The sequence below is a fragment of the Monodelphis domestica genome, chromosome 2 (genome assembly GCF_027887165.1).
Source record: "Monodelphis domestica isolate mMonDom1 chromosome 2, mMonDom1.pri, whole genome shotgun sequence".
Taxonomy (NCBI): Eukaryota; Metazoa; Chordata; class Mammalia; order Didelphimorphia; family Didelphidae; genus Monodelphis; species Monodelphis domestica.
Window position 1 is genome coordinate 25,659,181 of NC_077228.1, and position 18,361 is coordinate 25,677,541.

General features: G+C 47.5%; 1 protein-coding gene across 1 annotated transcript in view; it reads right to left on the reverse strand.

Moving 5' to 3' along the window:
* Window positions 1–14,951, reverse strand: part of SCP2 (sterol carrier protein 2) — a 65,790-nt gene extending 50,839 nt beyond the window's left edge. Inside the window, exons 1-4 of the mRNA XM_056815117.1 lie at window positions 14,772–14,951; window positions 7,403–7,460; window positions 3,191–3,262; window positions 117–248 (exon numbers count right to left, since the gene is read on the reverse strand). Of these exons, the coding sequence (XP_056671095.1) occupies window positions 117–248; window positions 3,191–3,262; window positions 7,403–7,460; window positions 14,772–14,852 (343 nt within the window). The 5' untranslated portion in view covers window positions 14,853–14,951. The remainder of the gene's footprint in view (window positions 1–116; window positions 249–3,190; window positions 3,263–7,402; window positions 7,461–14,771) is intronic.
* Window positions 14,952–18,361: the final 3,410 nt, after the last annotated feature.

Below are 18,361 nucleotides of genomic sequence, written 5' to 3' on the forward strand. Positions count from 1 at the left end.
GTCCACATCCCGTTTCACAGATGTTACAGTGACCAAACACCACGAAAAGGCACGTTCCAGGACAAAATGGCGCCAGGGCCTCATGCCCGGAGAGCCGCCCCCGCGCCCGGTCTTACCGCCCTGGATCAGCTGCCTCGCCATGTACAAAGCCGTGGAGCCGGTAGAGCAGTTGTTGTTGACGTTGAAGATGGGGATCCCGGTGAGGCCCAGGCTGTGGTAGATGGCCCTCTGGCCGCAGGTGGAGTCGCCTGGGGAGGACGAGGAGCAGACAAAGGGACAGTTAAGAGGGAGCAGGAAGGGGGGGGCTGGTGGGAAACCAAACCTTCCTAGAGCAGACTAGACTAGACTAGAGGGCTTCAAATGGCAGGCCTAGAATGGTAGGGAGTCAGGAAGGTCTGAGAGCAGGGGCATGACCACATTAGAAAGACTGTTCTGGAAGCAATCACTCTGAAGAACGGACTGCAAGAGAGCCAGAATGGGGGGCCCTGAAGGGAGGTCAACATCTTGATGAAGAGTAATCAGGATGGTGGCAGAGAAGAGAGGAGACAGATACGAGAAAGGTGTCGTCAAAGCTCACTCCTCGTTAGATCAGAGAAGTGGCAGGCAAGTATCTGTGGAAGGTCCACTGCATACAACACACTGTGTTGGACCCAGAGATCAGAAAATGGAACTTGGGTCCTGGCCCTGCCCCAGACCAGGAGAGAAGATGCACGTACACCAGAGACTCTCTCCATGTGGTCCAGCGGCCACGAAGGGTCCCCAGAATTCTTTAGAGGGATCCATGAAGAAATGCACTATTTTCATAACAAAGGATGCTTTCATTTTTAATATGGTAACCCTCCACAGGTATAATCCACTTAAACAAAGGCCTGGGGGGATCCTCAATCGTTTTCCAAAGTCTTGAGACCAAAACGCTCTGCCTGGTACTAAGCATCAGAGGTTCGCTCTGTTCTCGTTAATCAAATAACCTGTTACGATCTTAACCTGTGTCTAGGAAACACAGGATCTTTTTTATAAACCTGGGAGCTGACGCTTTTCCAGTTCTCCTTCCTCTGAGGTTACAGCCATTCTACACTGCATATACCTCATTGTTTGAACCTTATCTTGCCTGGTAAATGGTGAGCTCCCAGAGGGCAGGGTCTGTCCTGCATTGGGGCTGGGCAATGCAAGGGTCAGAGGCAAGAGACGAGCACTGTGGGGGAGGAACAGCAAAGGTAGTTTGTCTGGACCAGAAAATAAAGGAAGGAAATCAGTATGGAAAAGGCTTTTAAGGTAGGTCGGGCCCAGGCCCTTTAAAGCCTACCCAGAGGAGTTCATATCTGATCTGAGGACAAGAGGAACTTTACCAAGTGGGGGAGTGGCGTGGTCAGAACCACACTTAGGAAAGTCACTTTGGCATCTGGGCCAGCTCTTCATCAATGCTCACTGACTTGACTCGGAGGCAAGACTGCAGAGGGGAAAGCTCAGAAGACTGCGAGCTAAGAGTCTAGGCCCTGGGGCCCAAGTGAACAACTTGGAACAAATTCATGAGGATCTGAACTAAGGAGGTGACAGCGTGAGTGCTTACAAGGGTCGGGTGTGAGAAGTTGGGAAGACAGAAACGAAAGGGTGAGAAGCTAAGGAGAGTGCCAAGGATGGGACCATCAGAGACCCGGAGGACGGAGACATCCCCAAGAACAAAAAGGAAAGTCCAGAAGTGGAGTGGATGTGAAGGAAAGAGGAGGCCTTTTTTGACCATGTTGAGTCATGAGCCATCGATGGAGCATCTCCTTTTCTTCTTTTAAATCCTTACTCTCTGCCTTAATAACAACTCTAAGACAGAAGGACAAATGCGGCTAAGGAATTTGCCCAGGGATACAAACATAGCTAGGAAGTGTCTAAGATGGATTTGAACCCAGGTCCTCCCAACTCCAGGCCTGGCACTCTATTCGCTGAGCTACCTGGCTGCCCCTGGGCATTCACTCTGAAATGTCCAACAGGCATTTGGTGATGTGAAACTGGAGCTCGGGAGAAAGCCTGGATAAAGAGATGTAGGAATCATCTGAGAAGAGATAATTAAGTCCACAGAAGCTGATGAGGTCACCAATGGATCCGTGAGCAGAGAAGAGGGTCCAGAATGGAGCCTGGGGGATACCCACGTTAGGAAGAATGGTGTTGCCATAAGAGATGGCGAACAGGACGATCACCAAAAAAACTGGGAAGAGCTCTGAGAACTGATGCAAGGTGAAGCGAGCAGAGCCAGGAGGAAGCTCCAGCAGTAAAGGGCGGCGATCGGCTCTCAGCAAGGCAAGGATGCAGGAGGACTCCAAGGAGCTCATGACAAAAAGGCGACAGACGGGGTCTGAGCGCACACTGAAGCCATTCTTCACTTCATTTCCTCCATGGACTTCTCTCTAGTGTAATGGGTCTGTGTCTTCTTTCACAGTATGATGGACATGGAACTAGGGATTGCAGGTCAGCACACGCACAACCCATACCATATTACCGGCTCCCTTGGGGAGGGGGAGGGAGAACATGGATCACAAAATGTCAGAAAATGGTTACTAAAAATAGTGTTGATGGGTAAAGATTATTTTTTAATTTTTAAAAGAATCGGAGTATTGATGACCAGCCAGCAAAGAAGCAAGAGGAGGAGGAGGAGGAGGAGGAGGAGGAGGAGGAGGAGGAGGAGGAGGAGGAGGAGGAAGAGGAGGAAGAGGAGGAAGAGGAGGAGGAGGAGGAAGAGGAGGAGGAGGAGGAGGAGGAGGAGTCAGCCGGAGCCTGAGGGAAGAGCCCTCAATGGTGACTCATTCTGCAGGGAGTCAAGAAGGAGACTTTTGAACCAAGGAGAGAAGCTGGAAACCGTCGCTCCTCCCCGGTTTCTCTGCAGATGGGGCAGTCCATGGGGTGGAACACTGCATCACACGTTTGAGATATGTTGGCGAGTTCTCCAGAATGTCTTTTTCTTTGTTATAAGAGATAATAATGGCCATAATAATCACAACCGATATTTCCACAGCACTTTGAGGCTGGAAGAAGCTTTTCCTGAGGTAGACGATAGTCTGGTGGTCCCCCCCATTTAACAGACCAGACCATCGTTGGCCAGAGGTGAGGAGATCTGCTCAGGGAGTGTCCAGTCCAGGAACTCAACCAGTCCTCTTGACCCCAAATCCATAGTGTGTCCCGTGACAGTGTTAATCTGTTAACTCACCATACACATAGCCGACGCAGGCCTGCTCTACTTCCGAATAAGAGATGCGGGCATCCGCTAAAGCCTTCAGGCCTACAAAAAAAAATGGACTTTAACTCAAAAAGACTTTGTCAACTGCCACAACATTTTTTCTTTATTTGAGTCAAAAATTAAGTTCTAGCAATTCTCCAAAGCCTAAACAGCAAATCTCCCTTCAAGCATTCTCTTGGAGTCATGCTTCCCACAGGTATTTTCAGTCTAATGAATGAGCCTAATTTCAATATAAATAATTCATGAGCAGTTTAAAGTAAGTCCAGGAAGGAGAAAACCAGCAGCCAGCTAACCTTGATTGATAGAGGTCAAAGTCCCAGAAGCCTCGTGGTGGCAGCTCTGCCAGGCCAATGGTCTTTGGGTAACCTCTTTAGCCCCCCCCACCCAGGTCCTGAGGGAGGGGAGAGGGTGGCCAGCAGCCAATGAAGGACTGAAGCTATGACCAGGAAAGTCCCTCCATGGCGGGGTGTGCCAGAGAACACGGGGGCATCCACTATCATGGAGATCTATCAGGCAAGGCTCCAGGGATAAGGACCCTCATCCTAGGCACAACTGGAGCGAGGCAATACCAAGTAAGGCCCCAAAGGGGACGGCGAATCTCACCAAGCAACAAGAGCCAAAGCCTGCTCTTGCAGTTAGACAGCAAAGTACTGAAGATGTTTGGATCATGAAAACAGTCTGTCTGAACCTTCCCTGTCATCACCCTCTTGGGCAATCAGTCCACAGCACCAATTTAAAAGGTTCAACTTAAAGACACTCTTCTCTATCATTGTAAAATGCTCCTGTTTATCAGGCATAACTCAGTTTCCCAATCTTGTCCACAAATCAAAAGCATTCCTTTCACTAAACTGGGCAGGCCATCTTGAGTCCCACTACAGATTAGGTTCCATTTTCAGTTTCCAAACTCCTCTTAGCCTAAATAACTGAGTTTCACTTAAAATTATGTAGGGGGGAGGCAGCTGGGTGGCTCAGTGGATTGAATCAGGCCCAGAGACAGGAGGTTCTAGGTTCAAATTTGGCTTCAGTCACTTCCTAACTGTGTGACCCTGAGCCAGTCACTAACCCCCCATTGCCTAGCCCTTACCACTCTTCTGCCTTGGACCAATACCCAGTATTTATTCTAAGATGGGAGGTAAAGGTTTTAAAAAAAAATAAAAATACAAAATAAAATAAAATTATGAATGGGAAGGGGGGTGGTATTCATTAAAGTCCCTCTTGACTAAATAAAGGTGGGAGTACAACTCTAGGGAATGCGGAGGACTCTCCGTTCCTAGATTTCTGGGATGTTTCCATTCCTAGGTTCCAAGGGGTGAGTCAAACCTGTGTGCTTAAGAGGGATCAAACTCAAAAGGAAACGGGAGCCAGTCAACCATGCATAAACGATGGGGGCAGACAGCAGGCAATGAGGGCTGGTAAGAGGAAGGGGACCCGCCGACTCTGAAATCTTGCATTTCTCAGCAGCCAGCCCTGGTTGAACATCAACTACAAAACTTGCCGTTTCAGCATTAGTCAAGTATGAATGGCCGATTGATCGGTTACCCACTCGGTGTCCTGGATCGGAAATATTCTACCCTGGGCATCAGCCGTGCCTTCTCTGTTCTATTGATTATTCTCCCTGTTCTACACTTCCTTTAGTTCAGAATTGTAAGACATCATTAGCTACCTCTAGAGGTCCTCCACTGTACCACATCCCCAACTCGCATTCTCCTTCCAGAAGGACAGCAAGACCTCCCCCACACTGACCAATGAAGGTGAGGTGGACAATGGGGGAACGAGGGACCTGCGCCCCGGGGGCTCTGGCATTCCAGAAGAATCCCCCAAACTCGCGCATGCTCCTTATTCCCTGCGACGTACATGTCAAACCCCCAACACACCTGCGCCTGAATTTGGCCGGGCCCGTTTTCCAGGGTTTTCCGGAGAGCGAAGACGGGAGACACCAAGCCTCGAGACCCCAATAACTATGCCGAACCTGACACACACCTCCGATTTTTACTCCACACCTAGGGCTGCTACTCCATTACCTGCTGGGCCATTCCATCACCCTGAGAGCTGTTACTCCCTCAGTCCAGGGCTCTGGAGCTGCTATTCCATCAGCTCCAGAGAGGCTACTCTCCTCGCCCCTAGGCTTGACCATCAGCCCTAAGGCAACCTGATTAGCCCCCAGACTATGCCACCAGCCACTTCTGCAAATAAAATTCTTTTCTTACTTCTGGACTGAACAGAGTTTGAGTCTCCCATTCTCGAGGTGAGACCCTGCTACAAACTTGGGTGTTTCTCCCACAACATAAAATAATCCCGTGGGCCCCATATTGCCTTTTTTGTTGTTGTTCAGTGGTAGCTGACTCTTTGGGACTCCATTTGGGTTTTCAAGGCAAAGATACTGAAATGGTTTGCCATTTCCTTCTCCAGATCATTTTACAGATGAGGAAACTGAGGGAAACAAGTGACTTGCCCCAAGATCACACAGCTATTAAGTATCTGAGGCTAGATTTGAACTCAGGATTTCCTGACTTTAAGCATGGCACTCTATCCACCTAGGGGTCCCCCATACTGGCTTAGAAAACCACATTATCTCTGTTCTATTGCATTTTAATATGGTTCTGTCCACAGTCAGGAGTGTCTTGGGCACAAGGCACCTTCAAGCCACACGTTTACACCTCTGACGGGCAGAGATGCACTGATCCTGTGGGCGATAACCTCCAATTCTTGAAAATAAAAAAGCTACGGGCTTTGGTTCAGGCAGTCTCGGTGTCTGTCTGCCTCTGCTTCCCCTCCATCAAAATAAAAAAGGCAATGACATCTTGGGCTGTGCTAAGAGGGAAGTACAGTGTCAAAATAAAAATGAAGGAGAGAAACCGGGGCTGGGAGGGAGGAGGGAGACGAGAGAGAAGAGGGAGAAGGGAGCTCTCGAAACAGCTGGAAAGCTGTCGTGCCGAAGCAAGACTCCATGTCTCCTTGGTGGCTCTAGGAGATAGAATTGGTACAATCGGCCCGGGGGGCAGAGGTTTCAGGCCAGTTTCTAGATGAAAGCCCCACAGAGCTGATCTGTGCCCCAAATCAAAGAGGCTGCTCTGTGGAGTGACTAAACTCTAGAGGCAAGGCTCCAAGCTGAGGCTGGAGGACCACATCTCGGGATACTTCCATATCCTAATCACTGCAGCTGCTGTGGCCAGTGAGGTGATGCTTCCAGATGAACAAACCCCCTTACCTACGTTTATCCAATTTAACACACCCCACAGCCCCAAGACAGATACTATAGGTGTTATCCCCATTTTACAGATCAGGAAATCGAGGCCCAGAGAGGCTAGGTGATGTGCCCAGGATCAAACAACTGTGTTGTGGGCTCAAATCCCAGGGCTCCCTGACTCAACTCACTCCACCACACTCTCTCCAGGGTGAATGGGTGGATGGATAGCCTCGAAGGTCTCTTTTGAGGCTGTGAACCCAATGCATACCCAATACCACATGCCAAAGAGGAGCATATGCCACCCTCATTGAAGCATTGGCTTGTGCCCTTCTGACACACAATGGCAGAAAAAGAATCCCCCACTGGGCTCATTTAACACAACTTCAAATTGATTTTGCCTTCCGGTTGGGAGAAAGGTCCCTCTCTTAGAGGGATGAAGAAATAAGGTCAAGCTGGTCCTTCCCAGCTCTCTTCTTCTTTCCCTCATAATTCTTCCCCAGAATAAGAGCTAACATGGGTATAGTGCCTGAAGGTTTGCAAAATGTCTCACGGAGATTATCTTATTTGATCCTCACCACCATCCTGGGAAGTAGGTGCGAATAGCATCCTCATTTTACAGATAAGGAAACTGAGGCAGGAGGAGATTTAAGGGCCTTACAGTGGCACTCACACTCAAGTCCTCTTGACTCCAAGTCTAGCTCTCTCTACACCGGGCCACCCAGCTGCAGAAGACAGAGGGTCACGGGCAGCCAAGTAGTAACCACTCTACTGATAATGCAGCTACCAAAAATGCAGGAAGGATGGCCTGATCCCAAGTGAAACGTCCTCCTCCGGCTCTCCAAGACGTCCCATGCCAGGGAAGCATCGCTCATGCCCTCCTGGTCATGCTGCCAGACTGGGCCAGCTGCAATGCCACCCCACCCCTGAGGACTTGGGACTATCGATATTACATGTGAGGAACGAGCAAAGGTCCATTTTCTTCATCGGATCATTACCTGCTTCTTTTGCCAAGTCAGGATAGTCTACTGAATCTTGAAGACCAGGTTTCTGAAACTAGAAAAAGAGGGGCAAACAGTCAGTACAAGTGCCACGTCTCCATTTCCACAGCAGAGTCACGTAGAGGCTAAAAGTACCATTTTAAAGAAATGGGAGTCAGTTTTCCTATTTTAATAATGATTGTGGCTTAGGGAACAAAGGTACTGGCAATTTACTTCAGAGGCTGCTTCCTAGGTTCAAAGGTCTTTAATAGAGGGCTATGAGCCAGGGGAGGAGGATGGAGAGGGAGGAGGAGACCCCAGGCCCAGCTGGACAGGGGAACAGAACAGCAAACGCATTTTCTTGGCTTGTGACTTCATTCGTTTCCTTGGTTCTGCCTTGTTAAAGCTCAAGGCTTTGTAATAAAATGCTGACTCTCGATTCGAGTGTCCATTTGATAGCTTGTTTTCATTGATGGTTACCGAGTTTATGATGAAATGTTTGGTAGTAATTATCTTCAGCTGGTACAGCCAAAGGTTATCCTTGAACCTCCTGGTATGGGTGCATGCCAACATGAGCTGAAGCACCAAGAGACAGAGCCCACGTGAATTCTACTTAGCAAGGGGACTCTCTGGAAATTGAAGCAATGTATGATCCTGTCCCCAAGCCCCCACTTCTGTCTCTTGTGATTCTTGATACCAGCCTTAATAGTTCCTGCTCCTTTTCTGTCTAATTCTATAGCCAAGATACTCCCATATACTCCCAAGATACTACTCAGCCCCCTTATTTCCTAGCCTCCAGAAGCTACGGCTGACTAAATGACAAAGCTCTAATTAAGCCTCTACTTGGTCCCAGGCATCATGCTAAGCACAATGGGGATTACAAATACAAGCAAGAAGACAGCATATCTGCCCTCAAGAAGCACTCTCTCTCCCTCCCTCCCTCTCTCTCTCTCTCTCTCTCTCTCTCTCTCCCCCCTCCCTCCCTTCCTCTCTCTCTCTCTCTCTCTCTCTCTCTTTCTCTCTCTCTCCCTCTCCCCCTCTCTCTCTCTCTCTCTCTCTCTCTCTCTCTCTCTCTCTCTCTCTCGATTATTTCCCAATTACATGCAATAACAAATTCCCCCATTAGTTTTCTGAAGCTAAAAGATCCAAATTTCTCCCTCCCTCTCTGTCTCCCTCTCCCTCTCCCTCTCCCTCTCCTCTCTCCTCTCTCTCTCTCTCTCTCTCTCTCTCTCTCTCTCTCTCTCTCTCTCTCTCTCTCTCTCTCTCTCTCTCGATTATTTCCCAATTACATGCAATAACAAATTCCCCCATTAGTTTTCTGAAGCTAAAAGATCCAAATTTCTCCCTCCCTCTCTGTCTCCCTCTCCCTCTCCCTCTCCTCTCTCTCTCTCTCTCTCTCCCTCTCCTCTCTCTCTCTCTCCCTCCCCCCTTCCTCTCTCTCTCTCTCTCCCTCCCTTCCTCTCTCTCTCTCTCTCCCTCCCTTCCTCTCTCTCTCTCTCTCTCGATTATTTCCCAAGTACATGCAATAACAAATTCCCCCATTAGTTTTCTGAAGCTAAAAGATCCAAATTTCTCCCTCTCTCTCTTCCCTCCCCCTTCAGAAATGGTGAGCAATTTGATCTGGGTTATACATGTAGGATCATGCAAAATCTATCTCCATATTGTTCATCCTACAATCATATAAACCAAAACCCCAAAATAAAAATGCAAATAATCTAAAGCGAAGAATGGTATGCTTTGATCTGCTTTCTGATTCCAACAGTTCTTTCTCTGGAGATGGATAGAAGTGGATAGCAGCCTTCTTTGACCTAAGTCAAGGAGTTTATGTTCTAATGATGGAAACATCTAAAGGGAATGTGCTTGAAAATGTCCAGGAAGTCCATTAGGGCCTGGACCTCAGGGCCAGAGAAAGGGCAAGGCCAGTCGTAGGGAGCAGCACACAGGCCCGGTTATCTGGAAAGCAGAATGTCTGAAATCAGTCTGAAATCAGACTGGGAAGGGCTTTCAATGCCAAGCAGAAGTGAGGTTCCTTAGGGAGGGAAGATAGTTAGACTTAGAGAAGAAAGAAAAAGGGGGAAGGAGGAGAAGGGAGAAAGATGACACACTTTGGCCCCTCCGGGCTCTCAAACTAGAATCAGCCATGTCATGGGAGGAGCACAAGGTTATTGGGGAGGGGGGATATCCGCATGCATATACCAGGTGTCCCAAACACCCAGAATCCTTCCCACACATTCCCTGGGGAAAGGCTGAACACATTAGGCTCTACAAATGAAATGGAATATTACTGGAAGGAATGCTTTCAAGGAAACTGGGGAAGATTCAGAAAAAAGTTATGCAGCCTCTTTGTGATGACAAAGAACTGAAAATGACGGGGATGTCCGCCCATTGGGGAATGGCTGAACAAATGGTGTTACATGTGGGTGATGGAACACTATGGTTCTAAGAAATGATCAGCAAGAGGACTTCAGAACACATCGGAAAGACCTACAGGAACTGATGCAGAGCAAAACAAGCAGAACTGGGAGAACACGGGACACTAACAGCAATATTGGACGATGACTGTCTGTGAAAGCTTGACTGCTCTCAGCAATGCATGATCTGGGCTAACCCTGAAAGACTTGTGACCGGGAAGGCTCTCCACCTCCAGAGAGTTGTTTTCCACATTGGCGTATTTAAGGTTTTATTGGGGCGAGGTTGGTCATGTATAATTATGCTCTTGACCAATGTCCAATATGGAAGTATGTTTTACATGACAATAAAAATTTAAAAATATAAAAATAAAACCAAAAAAAAGTGATGTAGGAGGAACTGAAGACCCAGAAGAACAATCTACATCGTAACATGGCATTGTAAAGCCTAAAGAACTCTGATCAATGCGATGACTATTTCAGAGGGCTAAAGTCTGCTGCTCACCCCAAGAGTGGGGATGGACTCGGGAGGCAGCACAGAGAGGGGGGCACACTCAGCATAGCCACTGGGAGATCTGTTTTGCTTGACTATGCTCCATTGTATAAAGGTTTTGCTTTTTCTTGGGGAGGGAGGAATGAGGAGGGAGAGAGACGACTACAGAGAAGGTTTGCCCTCCTCCCAAAGAGAGAAAAGGTAAGAAAAGTTCCCAGAAACATGTTTTTGAAGTGCACAGAAGAGATAAGACTGAAGGCCGAAGGAATGACAGCCAAGTAAAACAATGTTAAAAGTACAGTTTGCCAACAAACAATCAGACGTGAATGTCACAAAATCATACATTTTAAAAAAGAGATTGAAGGAAACACCTAATACCACTTTTTTACAGAGGGGAAGGTCTGTGGATGGAGATGGAATATCCTGTATATTTTCAAAGCTTTTGGCGTAATTTGATTGGTTTGGTAAATTTATCTTCCCTTCTCCTCTTTCTTTTTCTTTTAAGCCTTTGCCTTCTGTCTTAGTATCAATTCTAAGAACAGAAGAGCAGCAATAACCAAGTAGTTAGGATTAAATGACTTTCCCTGGGGTCACACAGCTAAGAAGTATCCAGACCAGTTCTGAACTCAGGTCCTCCCAACTCCAGGCCTGACACTCTATCCACTGTGCTGTCTAGAGGCTCCTCTTTTTCTTCTTTAAAAAATATTATTTGCTATGTGGGATAGCTCTTGGTAAAGGGGTGAAGGAAGTACTAGGAGAAATTCTGTCAGTGTAAAAACAAAAAAATATCAACAAGAAGCTATGCTTTTTTTTTTTTTTAACCCTTACCTTCCATCTTGGAGTCAAAACTGTGTATTGGCTCCAAGGCAAAAGAGTGGTAAGGGCTAGGCAATGGGGGGTCAAGTGACTTGCCCAGGGTCACACAGCTGGGAAGTGTCTGAGATTTGAACCTAGGACCTCCTGTCTCTAGGCCTGGCTCTCAATCCACTGAGCTACCCAGCTGCCCCCCCTCCTTTCGTTTTTAAAAAGATCTGGGAGTAATGATTCACATAACTACAACTATACAGCTTTAGTTAGTCATTCACAACACAAATCAATCTTTTCTTCTTTTCTTTAAACCCTTCCCTTCTCTCTTAGAAGCAGTCCTGTGTATTTGTCCCAAGGCAGAAGAGTGGTAAGGGCTAGACAATGGGGATGCCCAGAGTCCCACAGATAGGAAGCATCTGAGGCCACATTTGAACCCAGGACCAATGGATGAGGGAAGAAGAAGAAGAGGGAGGATTGGAAAGGGGAGGAAGGAATGAGATCCTACTTTGGAGACTGAAGGAGGTTCTATTGACAAATGCTCCTTGGGTGAAGAGAGATGGTCTGGAATGAGATGGGGACTTGGCACTGGGTATGGCCTGGCTGCTTTGGTGCTTGTAAAGTCTACTTGTCCTGTATCCTACAAAGGGAGCAGGGGGAGTCAGAACCCCTGGGAACAACTGGCACTTGGAAGAATAGGAGAGCAGAGACACAGGGAAGAGATTTTGAGGCCAATGTAGAAAAAAAAGGTTACTAAGGAAGAGTACAGATCCAAGGGCGTGGGAGCAGGGGCCCCTACCAGGGAAGAGTGCCCTCTTCGACACCTGCAATGAGTGGCATTGCTCTGGGCCTGGGGAAGACAATGGTAGATAGTGTCAAGAGGCTAGTTCTTACCACTCTTCTGCCTTGGCACTAATACTTACTATCAACTCTAAGAAAGAAGGTAAGGTTTTTTATAAAAAAAAATTAAAAACAACAACAACAGTGGCAGCCAGATAGCTCACTGGATAGAAAGCCAGACCTACCAACAGGAGATCTTGGATTCAAATATGACCTCAGCCACTCCCTATTTGTATGACCCTGGGCAAGTCACTTTACCCCAAATGCCTAGCCTTTAATACTTGTCTTCCTTGGAACTTGATACTTAGTATTGCTTCTAGGACAGAAGGACAGAAGGTGGGGGGTTTTAGTTGGTTTGTTTTTTAATTGTCTGCAGCAGTGATAGTGAACCTATGGTAACAGTGCCAAAGATGGCATGCAGAGCCCTCTCTGTAACAACACTGTTGCCTTCCCCCACCCCCCATGGAAGGGAATTTCTCTCTCCATTATGTTGCCTTTTTTTTATAACATCATCTCTCAATGATGGAGAAGTCAAAGACCACTGAATAAATTCAAGTATAGATAAGCCCTCAGAGAAAGGAAGTTAAAGAACCAAGGAACCAACGAAACAGGAAACTGATTCCACAGGTGCTGCCCCACTTGGGTAGCCCAGGCAAATTAAGAAACTATGGTTGGTTCCTGAGATATGACATGTAAGAGCTAGTGGGTGGAGAAAAGAGCTTATAAGTAGAGACCAAGTGGTCTTTGGGGTCTTCGGACTGGAGAGTGGAGGTTGGAGGAACCCTTGTTGGTAGTTAGCTTCAATCCATCATGATGGTCAATAGATTAGTAAACTAAGTATCTCTCTACTTCTCCCCTACTTTTCCCTCTCTTTACTACTACTACTACTTTGATTTAATAAAATTATTAAGCTACTAGCAACCTCATAATTTTAATTATTACACCCCAGTTTGTTACTAGAAAAGCAGAAGGATGGGAGGACCTGCTCCCCTCCCCCCTCCCCCTTGCCTGACAACATTTTTTCACATCCCCCATCCCTCTGCCCAGCAGCCCAATGGGAGTTCACAGGGGCTAAGGTGGGTGGCTCACAGGCAGCAGAGCTAGAGGGGAGCAGAGGGCTCAGACCACTCCCTTCCCCCTCTATACTCCCTGGGAACATTCCTCACTTCACCCTCCTTTCCACCCAGCAGCCCAATGGGAGCATTTTCTTCCTCCCCTGTGTGGGGTAAAGGGGAGGCAGGGCATGCCCGGTACTTGGTATGAGGGAGGAGCATGGTGCCCATTCTGCACATCCCCAGAGAGAGTGAGAAACAGCCAAGAGACACATTTAGGTTTGAAGGAAGGAGAAACTTTGGAGGTCAGCCACAAGTGGCAGGGGAGGCCTCAGGGGTGGCGAGTTCCTCCCTGATAGGTTTCTGCACACATTGACTGGCCTGGCAGGTCACTGAGCTCCCTCACAACTCCCGTCACTCTGTAAGTGATATTCTGAAGGAGACAACAGCTGGCACATCAGGAACTGGCTGGATGATTACATAGGGAAGCCCACTAGGGAAACCACCAGAATTTTGAACACCACACGAGTGTCACACAATATTTGAGGTAGAAGAGAGCCAAGGGTCCACTGAATCTCCATGTTGGAAGTACCTCCAGAAGCCATGGCTAACCTCTACCCCCAAGCCTGAGGACTGGCCTGAGCCTAAATCTCATTAAAATGTAATTGGGAAAAGGCAGCAGGGCAGAAGGTAGATAGAGGGCCAGGAGGTCCTGGGTTCAAATCTGATCTCAGACACTTCCTAAGTTGTGTGACCCTAGGCAAGTCACATAACCCCAATTGCCTAGCCCTTCTTTGAGTAGGGATTCTAGGACAGAAGGCAAAGGATAGTGAGCACCAACTATGTGGCAGGCTCAGGGGATAGAGAGAGGCCTGAAACAGACCCTGCCCGCATGGATCTTGCACTCTACTGGTCTTTGGGCCCTACATAATTATGCTAGATCAGGCTAGAGACGTGTAGTTCTAGTGTGAAAGAGGACGGCTTGGGGGTCTCGGAGAGGCTCAGAGAGCTGTCTGGGATCCCGGGCTAGCTGGCACCTCCTCTGTCTCAGGACCACCAAGTGTGGGAGGGAGTAACTCGGCAGAAACAGGCCGGTGTCGGCCTGGGAAGGATTTGCAGGCCAAACGGAAGAGCTCTGGACTTGGGACCAGCACTTGGATCCCCGAGGCTGGCCTCCTCCGGACCCCAGGAGCTAAAGATCGGAAAAGTTTTGCCCGGGCTGCTTCGGCTGGACTTTGTTCCTGGCACACAGGAGGTGCTTAAGCAATGTTTGGCCTCTATTCCTCCCCCTCATCCCCAACATCCGATTGGTTACCAAAAGCGTGGCTTGTAGCCACATCCCCTCCCCTCCGACAACACTGCCCCCACCCTGGTGCGGACCCCCATCGCTCTCAATTGGAGTATTGCCTGCCTCGGGCCTCTCCCCACTCCAGTCCATCCTCCACTCAGACACTGGAGAGCTTTTCCTAAAGCCTGGACTAGATGACGTCATTCCCCTAAAGAATAAACTCCACGGGCTCCCGATCCCCTGCAGGATAGATACACCATCTTCCGTTTGCCCTTCAAAGCCCTTTAGGAACCGGTCTCTCCTCCCAGGACCCTTCCATGTGACACTGGCTCCATCTCCAGACTCCGGGAGTTCCCCCTGGACGTGCCGATACCTGAAGGGCCGTTCAGCCTCATCTCTGCTCCCACCTCCTCCAGGAAGCCTTCCTCTGCCCTGCTCATTCCGGAGCCTTCCCTCCGGACCACTAACCCCTCTGTGTGAACCCAGAATCCCACGTCGTTACCTTGGTCATCCCCACGCCCACCACGAATACACGTTGGGAGCCCGTGCTGGGCAACCGGTGAGCGGCGGCCATAACGGACATTTTGATCTGACGGACCTCTGGGACAGACTGAGCCAAGGAGTACAGGCTTCTAAAGGGGCAAAGGGGGCGGGGCGTCGCCTTGCGTCATTGGGAACCCAGGGACTGAGAGCGCATGCGCAGAAGTCACTGGCGCTCCTATCTCCGGCCCAAGGATAGGTGTACGCATGCGCATGCTTTTGGCTCCCTCAACCAATCTTACCTCTAGATGCAGTTGGCGCCACTGCTGCCACCTATTCCCTGTAGGCGTGCATGCAATCAATCAATTTTAATCATTAAATGTTTATTAAGTGCCTGCTATGTGCCCGGTCCTGTGCTCGAGGATGGAGGTATGAAGACTGGCAAAAGACAGCCCTCCCCCCCAAGGAGCTCCCAGTCTGATAAAGGAGCAACAATCAATCAGTGTTTATTAAGCCTTAGGACGCCGGATGTCAGGCATTGAGCCAAAGGCTTTAACAAATAGCATCTCTCCTGAAAGGAGAAGCAGCTCTTGGGCACCCAGCCTGCTGTTTGGGATAGCAACCTCGAACCTAACCCATGCTTGCCAGCCCCTGGCAGCACCCGGAGCCTGAAGCCCCTCTTCCAAGCGTCCTCCCCCTCCCCCCACCCCCCCAATCTGCCTCCTCAGCCAGCAATTATTCTCTTTCGCCAAATGCCTTGTTTCAGGACCTCGGTCAGGTCCCAGAACCCCCTCCGCTCTCTGACTCCCGCTTCGTTGCTGGCTGCCCCCTTCCATACCCTAACCACAATGCGGCTTTCCTCTCGAGGAAATGGGAGCAGCCAAAGGGCCGATCAGAGGCTTGGGCTTTCGGTGAGGAGTGTCAGAGAAAAACTGACTCAAAGTTTACGGAGCCCCGCCTGTGAATGAAATACACATCTGTGTCTGATTCATCTCTGTGTGGGTCGCAGGTAAGCCAGATCTGTTTTGTTCCCCAGTCAAAGGAATGTGAGACAAAAAGGGGGGAAATGGAAGAGAAGAGAGGCTCCTTCCCTGGTACCCATAAATTAAAATTATATAGGCAGAAGCCTTTTTTTTTTCCTTTCATGCCTTTAGCCATCCCTGAAATTCCTCACTCACACCACTTACCTCTGTACAACTCAATATTTCTTCAGGGTGTACTACCTACAAACCCCGTGCTTTCAATGCCCAGTTCAACTATCACGTCTTTTAGGAAGCCTTCCCTGAACTGCCCTCCCCTTCCCAAGCAAAAGTATTGTTTCCTTCCTCGAACTAACATTTTATACCTTGCATGTGCACGTCTCAAGTTTGCATTGTTCTTTCAGTTACATATTTTTGTTTGTAAACTCAAATGCCATGGGTTTTTTTTAATTTGATCCTATTTTTTACAGATGTATATTTTTTTGTTTCTTGGTTTTTAAATCTTTGCCCTGTAACTTAGAATTAATATTGTGTATTGGTTCCAAGGCAAGCAGTAAGGGCTTGGCTGAGGGTTAAGTGACTTGCCCAAGGCCACACAGCTAGAACCACATCTCCATCCCCTGCATTTTTTAATTACCTCTTTTTAACCTTTATCTTTTGTCTTAGAATTGATACAAGTATCAGTTCTAAGGCAGAAGAGTGGTAAGGGCTAAGCAATTGGGGTTAAGTGACTTGTCCAAGGTCACACAACTAAGAAGGGTCTGAAGTCACATTTGAACCCAGGACCAAGCTCCTCTCTAGATGTGCCTCTCTATCCACTGGGCTACCTAGCTGCCCCTATTTGTTTTCATTAGATTGTAAGCTCCTTGCAGGCACAGGCTGTGTTGCCTCTCTGTATGTTTGCAGGACTTAGAGGACTGCTTAGCACACAGTGGATGTTTAATAAATGTTTATTGAATTGAATTGAATTTCTGCTCATATCTTTATTCCTCTTTTACCCAAAGAGTCATCTCTTGAAACAAAAATTTTAAAAGAATGAGGAAAAGCAGTTCACCAAAATTAGCAGTAGTAATTAGAGCTAGCATTTATAACATGTTTTACAAATATTATCTCATTTGGATTCTCACAACAACCCTGGGAGGCAGGTGCTATTGTTCTTCATCTGTAAAATGAGGAAATTGGGTCACATAGTCAATAAATATCTAAAGCCAAATTTGAACTCCAAGTTGAACATTATGTACTGTAGTGTCTCCCACATGGTGGACAGGGCATCAAACATGGAGTCAGGAACACTCCAGTTCAGAACCTTGCTAGCTATGTGCCCGCACACAAGTTATTTAACTTCTCTCAGCCTCAGATTCCTCACCTGCAAAATGGGAATAATAATAATAGCACCTGCCTCCCAGAGTTGTGAGGATAAATTAAGTGATATTTGTAAAGCTTTTTGCAAACCTTAAAGTTCCATATCAATGCTAGCTATTAATATAATTATTATTGTTATTATCCCACTTCTGCAAAAAGAAAAAAAAAAGGAGGGAGGCACATTTTCTCAACCTTTCTCTGATTGACCAGGCTTGGTCATTCTAAAGTGATCAGTTTGGATTTTTTGGTTTTTTCCATTTCCCTTGTTGTAGTCATAGTGAAGATTCTTTCCTGTTTCACTCTTGAGTCAGTCCATTTAAGTTTTCCCAGGCTTCTCTGTAATTCATCATCGTAGTCAATGCTTCTTACTATATGGTACTACTTCATAATACTCATGTGCCACAACAGTTTTTAGCCATCCCCCAATCATTAAACAATAATTGTTTCTAGTTTTGCACAAGATGCATTGCTATGACTGCTTTGCTGTGGGTGAACTCTTTTTGTCCTTGAGCTCCTTGAAGTATAATAAACTCAACAATAAGATCTCTGATGCAAAAGGCATGGACATTTTATTATAGTTGCTTTCAGGCATAATTCCAAATTGTTCCAGATAGCCAGAACAACACACAGTCCCACCAACATAGTATGAGTATACCTCTATTCCTGTAGCCCCAGACTCTCTATCTAGGGGATCTCTATATTCCCTCAGTGACTAAAACAGAGCATTGCACACAGTAGGTGCTTAATAAATGTTTATTCAATCAATCAGGGAGTGAGTTTAAGATCAGCCCTGCTCACCAATGACCTTCATCTAGCCTGATTTCTTGGTCTCTTTTCAGTCCTCATCACACTTAACCTTTGCTAAATATGACATTGTTGGTAAGCACTTTCTTGGAGCATCTCAACTTCCATGACACTCCCTATCTTGACTCTTTTCCTAGTTCTCCAATAGCTGATTCTTTAACTCCTTAACTAGACTCTCTTCCTTCTTTTGACCACAACTATGGCTCTCTCTCTCTCAAGTCTCAGGCCTTCCTTTTCTCTCTTTCAAAATTCTCTGTCACCAAGGCCATATGTATATCCCTAGTTTCAACCCTCACCTTTCTTAGGGTGTCTTCTAAATCTACATTTCTAGCCTGACTTTCCCAATGGTCTCCAGTTCCACATTTCCAACCACACTTATCACCTTTACCATCAACCAACTTTCTTCTTAATCATCCTTTTTCTGACATTCTTCCAGGTTGTTGTTCAGTCATGTCAGACTCTTTGT